The sequence below is a fragment of the Rhinoderma darwinii genome, chromosome 1, assembly GCF_050947455.1.
Source record: "Rhinoderma darwinii isolate aRhiDar2 chromosome 1, aRhiDar2.hap1, whole genome shotgun sequence".
NCBI lineage: Eukaryota > Metazoa > Chordata > Amphibia > Anura > Rhinodermatidae > Rhinoderma > Rhinoderma darwinii.
The window spans coordinates 25,493,841-25,511,629 of NC_134687.1; the positions used below are offsets into that span (position 1 = coordinate 25,493,841).

Here is a 17,789-nt window from a genome sequence, read left to right on the forward strand (position 1 = left end):
ACCACACAGGAGAGCTGACAGCTCCTCTATACTACACCACACAGGAGAGCTGACAGCTCCTCTATACTACACCACACAGCAGAGCTAACAGATCATCTATACTACACCACACAGGAGAGCTGTCCTTTTTAAAAATTACAGGGTAGACAATCATATATATTTATTACAATGGCAGCAAACCTAGAAGTATATGCTCGGTTCAGTACTCCACCTCTGCACTTGTTAACGTTACACATGCTACTATCACAGCAGGTTTGATATATTAACCCCTTAAGGACTGAGCCTGTTTTGGCCTTAAGGACACAGCCTATTTTTTTCAAATCTGACATGTGTCACTTTATGTGGTAATAACTCCGGAATGCTTTTACCTATCCAAGCGATTCTGAGATTGTTTTCTCGTGACACATTGGACTTTATGTTACTGGCAAAATTTGCTCGATACATTAAGTATTTAATTGTGAAAAACACCAAAATTTAGCGAAAAATTGAAAAATTAGCATTTTTCTAAATTTATATGTATCTGCTTGTAAGACAGATAGTAATACCACACAAAATTGTTGCTAATTAACATCACCCATATGTCTACTTTAGATTGGCATCGTTTTTTGAACATTCTTTCACAAGGCTTAGAACTTTAGTAGCAATTTCTCACATTTTCAAGAAAATTTCAAAAGGCTATTTTTACAGGGGCCAGTTCAGTTGTGAAGTGGATTTTAGGGCCTTATATATTAGAAACCCTCGATAAGTCACCCCATTTTAAAAACTTCACCCCTCAAAGTATTCAAAACAGCATTTAGAAAGTTTCTTAACCCTTTAGATGTTTCACAGGAATTAAGGCAACGTAGATGTGAAATGTTCAAATATCTGTTTTTTTTTTGCAGAAATTCATTTTATCTATTTTTTTTGTAACACAGAAAGTTTTACCAGAGAAACGCAACTCAATATCTATTGCCCAGATTCTGCAGTTTTTAGAAATACCCCACATGTGGCCCTAGTCCACTTATTGACTGAAGCACCGGCCTCAGAAACAAAGGAGCACCTAGAGGATTTTGGGGCCTCCTTTTTATTAGAAAATATTTTAGGCACCATGTCGGGTCTGAAAGGCTCTTGCGGCGCCAAAACAGTGGAAATCCCCCAAAAGTAACCCCATTTTGGAAACTATACCCCTTGAGGAAATTATCTAGGGGTATAGTTAGCATTTTGACCCCGCAGGTTTATTGCAGAAATTATTGGAAGTAGGCCGTGAAAATGAAAATCTACATTCTTTCAAAGAAAATGTAGGTTTAGCTAATTTTTTTCTAATTTCCACAAGGACTAAAAAGGAGAAAATGCACCACTACTTTTGTAAAGCAATTTCTCCCGAGTAAAACAATACCCCGCATGTGGTCATAAACGGCTGTTTGGACACACGGCGGAGCTTAGAAGGGAAAGAGCGCCATTTGGCTTTTGGAGCTCAAATTTAGCAGGAATGGCTTGCGGAGGCCACGTCGCATTTGCAAAGCCCCTAAGGGACCAAAACAGTGAAAACACCAAAAAAGTGACTCCATTTAGGAAACTACACCCCTTGAAGAATCCATCTAGGGGTGTAGTGAGCATTTTGAAACCACAGGGGTTTCATAGATTTTATTAGAATTGGGCAGTGAAGATAAAAAAAAACATTTTTTTCCAATAAAACGTAGCTTTAGCTCAAAATTTTTCATTTTTTCAACAAATAAAGGAATAAAAGAACCCCAACATTTGTAAAGCAACTTCTCTGGAGTACGGCAATACCCAATTTGTGGTCATAAACGGCTGTTTGGACATACGGCAAGGATCAGAAGAGAAGGAGTGCCATTTGGCTTTTGGAGCACAGATTTTGCTGGATTGGTTTCTTGACACCATGTTCCTAAGGTACCAGTACAGTGGAAACTCCCCAAAAGAGACTCGATTCACGAAACTACACCCCTTGAGGAATTCATCTAGGGGTGTAGTGAGCATTTTGACCCCACAGGTGTTTCATAGATTTTATTAGAATTGGGCAGTGAAAATAAAAAAAATCCTTTTTCTTCAATAAGACGTAGTTTTAGCTGAAAATGTTTCATATTCTCAACAAATAAATGAAAAAAAGCACCCCAACACTTGTAAAGCAACTTCTCCTGTGTACGGCAATACCACATATGTGGTCATAAACTGCTGTTTGGGCACAGAGTAAGGCTCAGAAGGGAAGGAGCGCCATTCGGCTTTTGGAGTACAGATTTTACTGGATTGGTTTCTGGGTGCTATGTCGCATTTGCAAAGTCCCTGTGGGACCAAAACAGTGGATCCCCCCCAGAAGTGACCCCATTTTGGAAACTACACCCCTCAAGGTATTCACCTAGGGGTGTAGTGAGCATATTAACCCCACAGGTCATTGGCAGAAATTGGTGTGCACGTGATATTGCAGAGTGAAAATGTTTTTTCAATAGATATGCCAATATGTGGCGCCCAGCTTGTGCCACTGGAGACACACACCCCAAAAATTGTTAAAAGGGTTCTCCCGGGTTTGGCGATGCCATATATGTGGAAGTAAACTGCTGTTTGGGCACACTGTAGGGTTCAGAAGGGAGGTAGCGCCATTTGGCTTTTGGAGCGTGGATTTTGCTTGTAGTAGTTTTGTTTTGAGTCTTACTGGTGTTTCCGTTTATAATGTGGGGGTACATGTAAGCCGGGCAGAGTATATAAGGGGCATAGTCAGGTGGTATAATAATGGGGTAAAAAAAAAAAAATTAAATAATTCATAGATGTGTGTTACGCTGTGACACAATCCTTTCTGCACAGGCCGGTGTCGCACTAATAAATGGTCTTTACTTACTCCCCTTTTGGTCCACACTCGGCACCTTTGAAGTTTGGGGAATTTTGCTGGGAAGTGTTGTCCTGGTATAATACGGGCACCCTCACTTCCAGCAGATATGTTTGGGCTCTCCCCTTCCTGGTTCCCTAATTTTAGGGGCCTTGATAATTCGCCACTTGAAACAGAAGAAACGTTCCCCTCGGGCCGGCACAACTGCATATTTTTATTTACTGGCTTTTTTGGTGCCTTGACTAATTTTATTTTTTCATAGACGTAGCGGTATGAGGGCTGGTTTGGTGTGGGACGAGCTGTAGTTTTTATTGGTACCATTTTGGGGTACATGCAACTTTTTGATCACTTGTTATCCTTTTTTTTTTGGAGGCAAGGTGACCAAAAAACAGCAATTCTGGCATATTTTTTTAGTTTTTTTCATACAGCGTTCACCACGCATTATAAATTACATGTTAACTTTATTCTGCGTGTCAGTCCGATTCCGGTGATACCTAATTTATAGCACTTTTTATGTTTTACAACTTTTTGCACAATAAAATAACTTTTATAAAGAGAATGGATTTTTTCTGTCGCCAAGTTGTGAGAGCCATAACGGTTTTACATTTTTCGTCGACGGAGCTGTATGAGGGCTTGTTTGTAGCGAGACGAGTTATAGTTTTTATAGACACCATTTTTAGGTACATGCGACTTTTTGATCACTTTTTATTTCAATTTTTGCAAGACAAAGTGACCAAAAAATAGCAATTAGGTCAGTATTTTTTAGTTATTTTTTTACGGCGTTCACTGTGCGGAATAAATAACGTAATATTTTTATAGTTAAGGTCGTTACGGTCGCTGCGATACCAAATATGTATGGCTTTATTATTTTTTTCAATAATAAATGACTTGATAAGGGAAAAAGGGCGATTGTGTTTTGTGTTATTATTTGAAACTTTTATTTTTACTTTTTTTTTTTCACTTTTCTTTAGTCCCACTAGGGGACTTGAAGGTCCAACTGTTTGTTTCATGTTCTAATACATTGCACTACCTATGTAGTGCAATGTATTAGAACTGTCAGTTGTTCACTGACAGCAAGCCGATCCGGCTCCGCCTCCGGGCGGGGCCTAATCGGCTAACGTAATGGCAGATAGGAAGCCATTGTTAGGCATCCTGTTACCATAGTAGCAGTCGCCAGCCTTGCCATCGCATGGCAAGGCTGCCGATTGCATACAAACCACTTTGATGCAGCGATTGCATCGAATCGCTGCATCGAAGGGGTTAATGCCAGGAATCGGAGCTAGCTCCGGTTCCTGGCGATAGATCGGGGTGTCCGCTGTAACATACAGTGGACACCCACTGCTGATGACGCCGGCTCAGCTTCTGAGCCGGAAACTGAGCCGGCGCCATCTTGCCGATGGTACCGGAAGCCTCCTGGGCCCCGCCGACGACGGGGCATAGGAGGATTCCGTTACTGGCGGACCGGGAGGTATGTATTACCCCTCCAATCGCCTTTGCAGCCACCGGCAACCCAGCGATCACGTTGCTGGGGTGTCGGTGGCTATAAACTCCTCACATGCTGCGATCTCTATTGAACGCAGCATGTGAGGTGTTAATCGGTCGGATCGGAGGCTAGCTCCGGTCCTGCCCGATACCTCAGGGTGCCAGCTGTAACATACAGCGGTCACCCGGCGGTGATGTCGCTGGCTCAGCTCCTGAGCCAGCTTCATCTCCATGACGTACAGTTACTTGGAGATGCGCGAAAAGGCCATCTCCCATGACGTAACTGTATGTGAAATGGCGCGAAGGGGTTAAGAGTTGTTTTGCACTATACATATCTATGAAAAAAGTACAATTTAGCAGCATGGGTGCAAGCCTCAGGACTCAGACTCCATATCCCCATGATACATAGATATCCAAAAAATAGGCAGCCTATCTATCATTACACAGAAAATATCACAAAGTAACAGCTTACCTCTGCATTCTGCTTCCCGCTCGCCATCAAGTTCAGCACATCCTCAAGCAAATACTCCTTATTACCATGACCAATTTTCTTGATATCTTGGAAAGAAGATGAAGAATAAAAACCAGGGTTTGATAAAGTAGACACTAAAGATAGCTTTGGGTAAGCAGACACTCCTCATTTAGAAGATATACCATTACCTACTGTACACGAGTGGAAGGTAGCAGTCCTGTTGGCTGATCCTATGCGGAAGTTGGAGATAATTCTCCACATAACTGCACTAAACACTCTGTGTGATTCGAGATCATCGCTTTTATTTACCTTTCCATAGCTCAGGTATGAGCTCTAGTCGATTTTCCATTTCCAGGACCTGAAGGAGGTTCTGAAAGCCTTTGGAGGTAGGAAAATAGCGCTGTTGAAAAAAAATATTAAAAAAATGGATCATCAGAACTCAAATTTTTAGCATGAGGGATATCAGTAAAACTTATCCAGTGAACGTACTGATGGGACCAGCTCTCGGTACCACTTGAAGACCATGTCAGCATTTTCCATCATGCAGACTATGTGGAAGAGTCTACCACTGCAGAGAGACAGATACACATCATTAGCATCAGCGATCAACGTTAAATGCAAATGTACCAATTAGAGACTTCCTACTAAGAAGCACCGCCCACTTTCTCAGCAAGTCCCTCCCTAACTTTTTTTTTTATGCGTTCTATTTAAAATGTTGCAAACAGTAAACATTTCAGACATGGATTTACCATCTCCAACGCACAGATCAAGTGATACAATCAATCAATCCTATATATTATAAATAATTAAAGTGCAGCAGCGACATTCCAAAGGTTTTTCTTTTTATAATCAATATAAACATATAAACAAAAGTAACAAAACCTAAAGCCACTTTATAAATATATGTGCGAATAAAGAGCAACAGAGAAAGATTAAAAGACAAATCAACGAGGGAAGAATTAGGAATCTCAAAATGTGAGTCAAGAATCCTCTGCATCAATAGACTCCGCAGTTTCCAACCACAGGCCCCAAATGTTACTAAATTTGTCAGGACAATCCCGATGTTGTTACACTAAATCGCTCATAAGGTATGACAGTGTTAACTAGTGTCTTCCATTGCAAAAGCGGTCTGACTTCTTTAAGACTATGCGTGTATAGTGTGTCCAAAGTTCCTCATCTAAAATGCCAAATAGTCCAACTTCTGGAGATTTAGGGTCAGGGGTAGGTAAAAGGGACGTGAGAAAGTTAAATACTTGTAACCAAAAAGGTAGAAATGTAGTGATGTATAATGCAGAATTGAATCATTTTATTGTTAATCGCCGGAGAGACTATCAGGTGAGAGCTTAATAGATCAGTTCTATCATCAGGAGTTAGATCCGGGATCTGCAATGACCACTTGTCATATTAGTTGATAACAGACGAGTGTATAATGCAGATATAGGACCTTTAGGGCCCTGTGATTTCAATATACCTATTATGGGACACATAGATATGGTAATAGCACTGGGCGGGAATGGAGATCGAAAGGCATGACGAAGCTGGAAATATCTGTACCATTGCAATTGGGGGAGATGGGGAGTCTCCTGTAATTGAAGTAAGGTGAAAAAGGATCCTTCTCTGAACACCTCTCTAACCTTCGTTATTCCCAGGAATGGCCAGAATTGAGGGTCAGGTATAGCCTGCAGGGATTGTAAGGTGGGGTTGTGCCATAAAGGTAAATCTGGACGAGTATCTCTAAAATGTAACCGTGTTGGAAGAGCGCCACACTGTTAATGCTCCCCTACGCAGAGTGAGTAACGTGGCCTGTCTGGTGAACGGAGGGTAATCTAAATAACTAATCAGGCTATTTCCAGCTACCAAGGAGGCCATTAAATGAGTGGAGTCTAATAAAGGTGCATCTATAAACCAGTCTCGCAACCCCCCGCAATTGGCCTGCTAGGTAATACAGGTATAAGTCTGATAACACCATTGCTCCGTCAACCTTGGCGTGTTGTGGGGTAGTAAATTCAAGCTTCGATCTGGAAGAGCCCCATATAAATGAAAGAAGCACGGAATTTAGTGAGCGAAAGTATGATTGGGGGACTAAAATCGGCATATGCTGCAACATGTACCGGCATTTAGGATAATGTGTCCCGCTACTGATAAAGGCAGCTTAGCCCATATTTTTAGCTTCAATCCTACGTGGGTCAATAGCGGATCCATAGATCCAGCCTTCACGTTAGTGTGATCGAGAACCATCACGATTCCCAGATGTGTAAATTTAGGGACCACAGCTAAACCTAAATGAAAGGATCTGAAATTGGATCAAATTTCGTGTACATTATAGCTGATTTTTGCCAGTTAACGCTTAACCCAGAAAACCGCGAGAAAGTATTAAGCGATTGAATGGCGTGACCAAAAGACTGAACACCAGTTATCGTGGGAGTGGATCTCAATAGCTTCTATGGTAATTGCAAACAAAGCTGGGGAGAGGGGGGGTATCCCGGTCTTGTATCTTGGGCGAGAGGAAAGGAATCAGAGGGGATGCCATTGACCACCACATTAGCTATAGGGGATTTATAGAGAAGTTGGATCCAGGACATAAAATTAGGACCAAAGCCAAAACAGAAAGGGCTATTCAACAGTCGAACGCCTTCATGGTGTCTAATAAAGAGACAGTCAAGGGCATAATGTGCGCTCTATCCACCTGTATAATTATCTGCACCCTTTTAATGCTAATATTAGTAGATTTACCAGGCACGAACCCGGATTGATCTGGATGAGTAATCGTTAGAATGACTTGGTTCGGTCATTTAGCAAGTATTTTAGTTAGGACCTTATAATCTAAGTCAACTAGGGAAATCGGTCTGTAAGAGCCACAGTCATCAGGGTTATTACCAGGTTTCAGTAATACTATAATAGAGGCGTCATAAAAGGTGGATGGAAGTAAATGGGTGTGCAGGGCTTGGTCCCGAGTATCCAGTAACATCGAGCCGATATGCTCCTGATATCACTTAAAGACTTCAATGGGAAGCCCATCCGGACCTGGGCTTCCCATTGTAACTTGTGTTGAAACAGGGTGGGGGAAGGTCGGGTCACTCAGATCATTTAGAACATCATCTATTTTATGGTTATTAGAGGAGCTATATAAAAATTGGCATAGTAGTCTCCAAATCTGGTGGAAATGGCGCACCCCCCCCCCCCCTTCAATACGTGGCCTCTGCAATCTTGAATTTATAAAACTGAATTAGAGGTTAGTTGTTTTGTCTAATTAAATGGGAGAATAACTGGCTGGATCGGTTGCCCAGTTCAAAATAATATTGCCGTGTAAAAAAAAAGTTTACGTTTTGAGGTGAAGCTGATGTTTATATAGCCGGGTTAAATTCAGCCAGTCCGCTTTATGAGCCTGTCCTTTCTGAATGGGCTGAAGGATTTTTGTATAAGAAATTGTAGACCGCAAGCAGCCACGTAGATAAGCCTTTGGGTATGTTCACACGAGGTCATTACGTCCGTAATTGACGGACGTATTTCGGCCGCAAGTCCCGGACCGAACACAGTGCAGGGAGCCGGGCTCCTAGCATCATAGTTATGTACGATGCTAGGAGTCCCTGCCTCTCTGCAGGACAACTGTCCCGTACTGTAATCATGTTTTCAGTACGGGACAGTAGTTCCACGGAGAGGCAGGGACTCCTAGCGTCGTACATAAGTATGATGCTAGGAGCCCGGCTCCCTGCACTGTGTTCGGTCCGGTACTTGCGGCCGAAATACGTCCGTCCATTACGGACGTAATGACCTCGTGTGAACATACCCTTAGAGGTATCCCATTTTAAAGTATGGGGGATATGGGGCATCATGAACTTGTAAAAACTGTACAATTTGGTCTGGGATATGATCAGAAGGGCCAATTTAAGTGTCAACCAGAAAGGATGCAATTTCCAGTTAGGTATTAAACGTTGTCCAGGAAACGCCAACCTAACAAGTATCGCACTATGGTCCGAAATTCCCCTTCGAGAATGAAGCTTTGGGAATGAGGGTCAATCTCTCTATATTTGGTATGCGTAGATCTGGTCTTACGTGGAGAGGAATTCGCCTTGTTCATTACGAGCAAAATCCTTAAGTTTATCCACTGCTGACTGGTGCTTAGCTTTATGCATGTTGTACAGTGGAGCAGAACGTCAACTTTCCCCACAACAGCAAAGTAATAATACAAATAGGACTGTTTCAGCAGGTAAAATCTCCTCCACACACCGTATGATGCACAAAGCCAAATGTGGCAAGAAAGCAGTAGAGGGTAATAGGATAGACAGGTGATCTAATCCAATGTCCCGTTCACAGTCACACAAAATGGCCGCTCTAGGCCGCAACTCATCACCCAAACGTCTTGTGTAGTGGGACCTCGAGGTCGCTGTTGGGAGTGCTCAGGATCGCTGTCTCCGACACGAGGAGGCGGGTCACGGCTGAGCCGTAATCTCAGAGTGTGAGTAGGGGGATCGAAGTATGCTGGGGACACACGAGGGAGGCCGGCCTGAAGCAGCTCACCCCACCAATATAGGACCAGCGGCGCTGTCAGATGCTGAGAAGGTGGGGTGAGCAGCGATGTTGCACCAGGCCGCAGCTCACTGCGCCCGACTGTTTGCCAGACGAGGCCCCGATTTAACCACGCCAGAGCGCAGTTGAAGTTTAATAAAGGTTCAGAGTCTATCCGGTCACTGTGAGGCTATTAAACCCTTCACGCACCAGGACGTCCCGGTACATCTTGGTGCAGGGGGAGAAGTATGGAGCGCGCTCCATGCGGTGCTGGGGCCAGGATCGCACGGTTCCTGGCCGTTTAACCCCTCAGATGCTGTGGTCAATCGCAACCGTAGCATATGAGGCATTGAAAAGTGGGGGTAGCCCCCTCCATCACATCATGCCAGCCCAGGGGCTCAGTGAAGGCCCCAGGTCTGCCTTCACTCTGCCTCTGTTAAACCCTACCTGTGGCAGGGGTAACAGAAGCCTGTAAAAAGGACTATACACTGCAATACATTAGTATTGTAGTGTCTTGGACCAGCGATCGAACAATGAAATAAAGTGAAGTGAAAAGAAAGTTAAAAAAAAAAACCTTTTCATGTAAAAAGTAATAAATGTAAACAAAATTGTTATCGCTGCGTCCGTAAAAGTCTGAACTATTACAATATAGCGTTATTTAACGTGCACGGTGAACGCCGTAAAAAACAAGACATTTGAAAATGCCAAAAATCACTGTTTTTCGGTCAATTTAACTGTCAAATATAAGTTCTCACAGCGCTAAATCCACGAAAAAATAAAAAAACGTTATGGCTCTCAGAATGTGGTGAAACAAAACAATAATTATTTTTTTCACAGTAGTAAAATTTCGAAAAAAAATAAAAATTATATACATTTTGTATTTCCGTAATCGCATTGAGCTACAGAATAAAGCGAAGTTGTCGTTTTAACCGCATGTTTCTCTTTAAGGGGTTAAGATGCCAGGATATGTCTGGATATGAATAGGATTATACACTGTCCCCCAGGAGCTCAGCTCAAATGTGACCGTCCATCTTGCCTGCTGGCCACCCCCGCCTGTCCAGCGCTAACTTCACCAGTAGTCACAGCACTCCGCCCCCACACTAACAACAGCCTGACCCCACCTTCCCCTAGTGATCACAGCAGGCCTAAACTCCCCCCTTTCACAGCAGGACTCCCCCAGCAGTCACAACAAGCCCCTCTATGTACTGAATATATGACAGCCGCTGTCTTTGTGCCTGGCAGTAGCAGTCGGTGACCAGGAAAAATTAAGGTGGATGCAGTCAGTGAAATCAGTCAGTCATCGAATACATAAAGGGCCAAGAGCAGAACCCGGGCTGATATTCTTGTCACAGTGGCAACTGGGTTTTGTCCAACCATGCTCTAAATCATTATTTATCTTGGAGAGAAAATAATACAAAAAAAAAAGGTTGTCAAAGCTTAGAAGAAAAAAAAAAAAAGGAGGGAGGGTCTATTTTATTTCCACAAACAGCACCACGGCACGGCATGGTTTGTATCTGGTACTGCAGCTCATCCCCTTTTGAGCAAACGCTGCATAACCAGACAGTCCATGGAAAGATGTGGCGCGGTTTCGGGAAATAAAGCAGACACTTTTTTTTTTTTCTGATCTCGGACAACCTAAAAAAAACCTGGAGGGGGATAAGGTATAAAACGGTCATTAGTCAGAGTTAGTCACCAAATACTCACTAGTAAGAGAATTCCTGGGAGACACTTCCCAGCAGCCTCCAGTTATCCCCAGTATTCAGCAGTTTGTGGAGTTCATAAGCCAAGTCCAAATCCTTTGCTTCCAAACACTGCAAACAATAACACGTGATCAGTTGGCGCATAATAACCACCACGGGCATCACATGTCGTTGGCATCTTTCCAATGCCAATTATAACAGACGGAAATACTGCACCTATTAGAACATGTAGCGAATAGATGCTCAACCCCTGAGATAGTGATCATACACGTATGACTGTATATATGCAATACTAGTAATATATAGATCATCCAGAATTCACCATTATAGATGCAGCGGAACTACAACCTCCATAACCACCATCATCCATATTCTACAGGAACACAGCGACTGAGTCACAAGTGAAGCTTCTATAGAAAAGCAGAGATTTGCACCGTTTTTGCAGGTCCGTGTTGCAGTAGAAGATGTACGATTAAGGGCCTGTTCACATCAGCGTTGGCTTTCCGTTGAGGGGTTTCCGTCATGGAACCCCTAAACGGAAAGTCAAACGGAAACCTTAGCTTCCGTTTGCATCACCATCGATATCAATGGTGACGGAAACATTGCTAACGGTTTCCGTTTGCCACCGTTCCGGCAGGTTTCCGTTTTTTGACGGAATCAATAGCGTAGTCAACTAACCTCTGGTTTCCGTCGGTGTCAGTTTGTGTCTGCTCAGGGTCCCGTTCTGACGGAAAACTCTGACGGAACGTCAGAACGGGACCCCAACGCAAATGTGAACAGAGCCTAAGTTGCATGAAGGTTGCAACAAAGTAGCATGTGCGATTGTGACCGGAGTCGCCCTGTAGTTGCTCAGGGCGTGCCGGCACCACAGGAGCAGGGTTCAGTATAGAAGAAATGGAGCGCTTAGATTAGGCTTCGTTCACATCTGCGCTAGGGCTCCGTTCCGACATTCCGTTGGAGCGGAGCCCTGACAGACACAAACCAGAGGTTTCAGTTTCCATCGTCGGAACGGAGCACTGACCGACACAAACGGGAACCAGAGGTTTCAGTTTCCATCACTATTGATTTCAATGGTGACTGTTCCGGTGCCAATGGTCTCCGTTTCTTTTCGTTGTGCAAGGGTTCCGTCGTTTTGACTGAATCAATAGTGTAGTCTACACTATTGATTCAGTCAAAACGACGGAACTCTTGCACAACGGAGATAAACGGAAACCATTGGCGCCGGAACAGTCACCATTGAAATCAATGGTGATGGAAACTGAAACCTCTGGTTCCCGTTTGTGTCGGTCATTGCTCCGTTCCGACGGAAATTTCAGATGGAACAGAGCCCTAGCGCAGATGTGAACGAAGCCTTAAACAATTGAAATGCAAACTGCAGAAGATACATTAAGGCCTAGTTCACACTGCCTGGAAAAATCAGCTACGTTTTTTTTAGGCATTTTTTTTTACCTCTTTCTTCAACCGACAATTCAGCGGCTGCTCGCTGTGTTTTTTTCCGTCTCCCATTGCTTTCAATGGGGTTTTTGAGGCGGAAAACGCCACAAGATGTCGCTTCTTTTCCTCGCAAGCGTTTTTTTCCGCTCGTGGGAAAATTAACGCCTCTGCCTCCCATTGAAATCAATATGAGGCATTTGACGTTTTTTGCCGCGGTTTTTGACACGGTTTCCGCGTCAAAAAACACGCCAAAAAAAACTCAGTGTGAACAAGAGGATAAGAAAAACAGCGCCACAGCTCAGTGAATGGGGCTGAGCTGCAATAGCATGCACAGCCTGTGAGCAGGTGTGGCGCTGTTTCCGGAAGAAAGCAGCCATGTTTTTCTAATTTTGTAGAACACCCTTAACTGCCTGGAAGCTGTGCTCACACTTTGAGCGGACAGTCCTAAGCACTTCACTATAAGGCCTTATTCACACGAGCACGTCCGTATTGCGCGCTTTGCAGTTCCGTGTGGCATCCGTGTACGGTGCGTGTCTGCGTTTTTTCTGTGCGTGCGTCATCCGTATGTTACGTGTTTTTTACGTCAGCAAAAAAAACGAAGGTGGTGTTTTATTTTTTTCGTCATTATTTCTTTCACAGCTTTTGCATGAAAAACACGGACAGCACACGGATGACGTCAGTGTGCGGTCTGTTTTTTTTTCACGCACTTTAATGGGCGAGTGATGCGCAAAAAAAACGCACAAGAAAAGGACACGCAGGATGTGAAATACGCCCGTGTGAATAAGGCCTTACTGTAGGGATGAATTTTATTGGTTGTGTTAATCGGTGATTCCCCAGAGCTGCCGAACTTAAAGGGTGGTGCAGGGGCAAAATGCTTTTATGTTCCTTTAAGTTGCTGATATTATTGTTTCGATTTATGAAATGGAATTTGTAAAAACTTGGCGGATGCGATAGATCATGAATAAATTAGTGACAGATCCTCCTTAAAATGCAACTGCACCAAACTTCTGTTATGTCATACAAACATGTCCAGACAGTTTTGTGAGCGGGGTCTGTGTGCGGAGTCCCCCCACTGATCGCTACAGTCCATAGAGGGCTCCCGGAGAAGATCTGACAAATGCTGAAAGGAGCAGACGGGGCACAGCGCTTGTTCGCATCTGTTCTAGCGATTTCGTGGGGTTTCGGCACCCGATCAAAACTTTTAGACATGTCCGACGCGTCTCCTATTTTCTAGGATCTTTTGCTAAAATGCCACATTCATTATAATAGACACTGCACAGGCCCCGTAGCAGGCAAATCTGAAGAGTACTGAAAATAATGAAAAAAAAAAAAACACGTCTGCCTAATGTTAGTGTTAACATTCATAGGGAGGTTCCTAGAGAGGAAAACCTGTGCTATTAAGCAGCATTTGTTCTGGGAAGACTCAGGCTTACTTACCACTCTCATGGCTTCATTAAAAAAAGACACTGGAGGGGCAAAAAAACAAAAACAAAAAAACACATTATTTTAAGAATACTTTATGAGACTGAAGAAACAGATGGGGACAACACAGGCACTTTGATCTGGAGCAGCCATTTGTACTGCAGACCTTCCCCTCTTTTTCCTAAATCACTAACAGGAAGATATTATCACCATCTGCCATGTTACAGAAACAGTGGAGCTGCCAATCGGTCACGGTCACCGTTTCTACGCGCTTGCTAGCTTACATTACATTTGCCCCTCCTCCCCTTTCTCACATTAGAGACAGCTTGTTTTAAACCGTGCAGAGGCTGCTGTAATCACAGGACTAGATTAGCTGGCAAGTTCCCTCTACAGACATACAGTCAGCTTGTAATTCTCCGTTTGAGTAAATTAATAATATTTTAGCTGAATCTAGATCGCTCACTCTCTTAGCAGACATTAATAAAAGGGCTGGTCTCCTCCTTCTCTGCCCCATATTAAAATGAATTGAATAAGCAGCCGGCAAGTGATTACAGATACAAACAAAATAGGGCACTGATTTTCTAATTCTCCGTCAGAAACTTGAATTTACACACGGAAGACCATATCCTGAAAAGGTTTTAGAGGGGATCCCTGGAGATACACTTTAAAGGGGTTTTCCGGGACTGTAATATTGCCGGTATATCATTAGAGTAGGCCATCACCATCTGACTGGTAGGGGTCCAACTCCCAGAACCGTTGGCCATCAGCTGCATGATTGGGGCATGGCGCTTGCGCTCCTTTATGGTTTACCAAGGCACAGCACCATTCATTTGGTTGTTGCAGTACCAGACACAGCCAAACGTACGGCACTGTGCTGGAGTAAACGATTAAAGGGGTTTTCCCAGGAGGGACATTTATGACATATCCACAGGATATGTCAAATGTCAGATAGATGCGGGTCCCACCTCCGGGACCCAGACCGATCTCTAGAACGGGGCCCCTAAACCCTGTTCTACCTCTGTGTGTGTCGGCTGATTTCCGACCATGAAAGTGAAAACAGAGTAGCTCGCTGAGCTGCGTTGTTTTCGTAAGCCCCATAGAACTGAATGGTAGTTACGGAAACAGCGTAGTTCAGCGAGCTAGGCTGTTTTCATAACTCCCAACCATAAAGTCAGGAAGTTGCCGGGAGTCAGCGATAGCAGACAAAGCTAGAACGGGGTTTAGGTGGGCCCTGTTCTAGAGATAGTTGCAGGTCCATGAGGTGGGACCCGCATCTATCTGACATTTATTACATATCCTGTGGGTATGTCATAAACGTCCCTCGTGGGAAAAGCCCTTTAATCGATCCGCGGTCCACAATCACAAAAAGCCCTCTTGCCCACATCAATAATTAAAACATACAGTCATCTGGATCCTTGGCTGTGAAGCTCGTTCCTTTTGCCTTCCCCAGAATAGAAGCCAGTAGCTGGGACTGGCTTAATAAATCCCCTGCAAAGATGTGAAACATTTTCATTTATAGAAGTCTCCAGCATAAAGAGCAATACAAATTCTAAATACAGTAAAAAAAAAAAATATATAGGTGGCTACAGACAATAGATATTATTTGATAGATTTGGACAGTTATGCTTGGAGCTGCCAACAAATGTCTATGGGAATCTTCAAATATTGTACAGAAAAAAAAAAATCCTTCATAAAATGTTGAGTAACTTTGTCAGTACATCGCATTACGTAACTTTAACCCAGCCTAAGAAACAGCCTGTAATATACTCCAGAGCTGCAATCACAATTCTGCTGTTTACCACTGGAAACAAGCAACAGATTAGCGGAGCTCTTACAATGTAGAGGGATAGTCAGCTGCTGCAACATCAGATTAGAGGGAAGTGGCTCTGAAGTATATTACACAATGTCATTCATTATCAGTACATAATAAGTATTGTAATTTATTTACAAAGTTACTCAACTTTTTAAGTAGAATAATTCCATATGTAAAACAAGTGATCATGAAATTTAAGGATTTGCCCAAGACTTGGGGGAAAATTCCATAATTGCCCTGTGTAGGAAAATAAAAATCTTTCAAGTATTGAAACAGACTGCTTCCACCGCCACTATTTCTCTGTATAGACCACTGGCTAGAGGCGTCCATGATGATATCACGTGTCCATAGCAGAGAATAATGGAATGGCATGGTCAATCATAGCACACCCATGTGTACGCATCAGTGTCATATCATTAATGGCTGCCATGGTCAAAATGTTAAAAGTACTCCGCTTTGGCCAATCTTTACTGGTTAGAAGGGTTCCTTGATAATAAGCAGATCACTAGGTGTTCCCATGCCGGTATCCCCAGCGATCAGCTGTAATCAGTGGGGAATCCTGGCAGTAAGTGTTACATTTTCCTGCAGCACCACCAGAGGGGAAATTAAGTATTACACAGTGCCCATTCATATCAATGTGTTGTCTTTGTCATACAGGACAGGTCCTCCAAAACAAAAGACGCGATTTGTAACAACGATCTACTCTTATCCAGTGATGAAGATCGTAAACAGAGGACCCCCCCCCCCTTTATTAATTTTGAATTTCGTAATAGAATATATGAAAATGAGGTCTCTAAACTGGACAACCTCGTTAAGTGACCATGAACCCCGTCTATACCAAGAATTTTTCCAGACCAACATAGTTATTTTTCTACAGAGGGCACAGTAAAGGAGTTTTCCAAAATTTTAAATACATCCAAATCTCATAAAACCTCTCTAAGACTTCCCACGAGGTATGAGGTCGGCTATGCATAAAGGCTTTATCCTGAAGGACTGCTAAATATAAGAATGACAGAGCTTTCCCTTCACCGGTCATCACAGCAGCAAGTATTCTTGTACTCACCAGGTTTATAGAACACTCCCAACAAATGGCAGTATGTCGCAAGGCTCGGTTCTAAAAAAAATAAATAATTTTATTCAGTTATACAAGTAAAGAGGAAAATATAAAACTAGAATCATGTAATATTTTTTTAAAAAGTTCACACAACTATCTGAATTTACTGTGACTAGTAATGTTAAAGGGGTTGAAGCCACTTTCAAAGATGCAGCCGCCGCCGTCCTGATCAGCTGATCGCCCTGGGCCCTGATCCTGGTTAAAAGCTGATTTTGCTGGTGGAAGTGGCGGCCAGCCAAGCATTTCCCCTGCAGCAGTCGCTGCAAATGTAGTATTACATGGCGACCACACAGATCAGTCCGCTAGAATGGTGGTCGCTCATACAGAGCCGCTCTGCGTTCTGGTTAATAGAGGGCGCTACTCCGCTCTATGATGTCCATATGCACATATAGAGCATATGGATCATTCAGAGCTGCTCTTCGTTCTGGCTCGCAAAGAGGCCCCAAGTGGGGAGGACCCCCTTCTATGATGTCTATTTGCCCTAATAAGGCATATGGACATTGGTTGTCTTTCCTTTAATATCTACAGAGTGATATCATAGCACTGAGAAGCATCAACCAGAGTCAATGGCTTCATCCATGCTCATTCTGTGAATGTTTTTTAAAACAGGTTTAAAAACAAACACAACTTTGCGTCCTACCACTTTACACTAGACAAGCAGTCCATAACATCTTACCTACAAGGACAAGCAGTCCATAACATCTTACCTACAAGGACAAGCAGTCCATAACATCTTACCTACAAGGACAAGCAGTCCATAATGTCTCACCTACAAGGACAAGCAGTCAATAATGTGTCACCTACAAGGACAAGCAGTCCATAATGTCTTACCTACAAGGACAAGCAGTCCATAATGTGTCACCTACAAGGACAAGCAGTCCATAATGTCTCACCTACAAGGACAAGCAGTCAATAATGTGTCACCTACAAGGACAAGCAGTCCATAATGTCTTACCTACAAGGACAAGCAGTCCATAATGTGTCACCTACAAGGACAAGCAGTCCATAATGTGTCACCTACAAGGACA

At 43.3% G+C, this 17,789-nt stretch overlaps 2 protein-coding genes across 2 annotated transcripts in view; one reads left to right on the plus strand and one right to left on the minus strand.

The window, feature by feature from the left end:
• Positions 1-17,789, plus strand: part of ST3GAL5 (ST3 beta-galactoside alpha-2,3-sialyltransferase 5) — a 439,220-nt gene that overhangs the window by 139,529 nt on the left and 281,902 nt on the right. The window lies entirely within an intron of this gene.
• PTCD3 (pentatricopeptide repeat domain 3) overlaps positions 1-17,789 on the minus strand; it is a 42,542-nt gene that overhangs the window by 8,094 nt on the left and 16,659 nt on the right. The window contains exons 14-20 of the mRNA XM_075856607.1: positions 16,711-16,761; positions 15,236-15,322; positions 13,850-13,878; positions 10,983-11,089; positions 5,262-5,340; positions 5,082-5,172; positions 4,773-4,858 (exon numbers count right to left, since the gene is read on the minus strand). Of these exons, the coding sequence (XP_075712722.1) occupies positions 4,773-4,858; positions 5,082-5,172; positions 5,262-5,340; positions 10,983-11,089; positions 13,850-13,878; positions 15,236-15,322; positions 16,711-16,761 (530 nt within the window). The remainder of the gene's footprint in view (positions 1-4,772; positions 4,859-5,081; positions 5,173-5,261; positions 5,341-10,982; positions 11,090-13,849; positions 13,879-15,235; positions 15,323-16,710; positions 16,762-17,789) is intronic.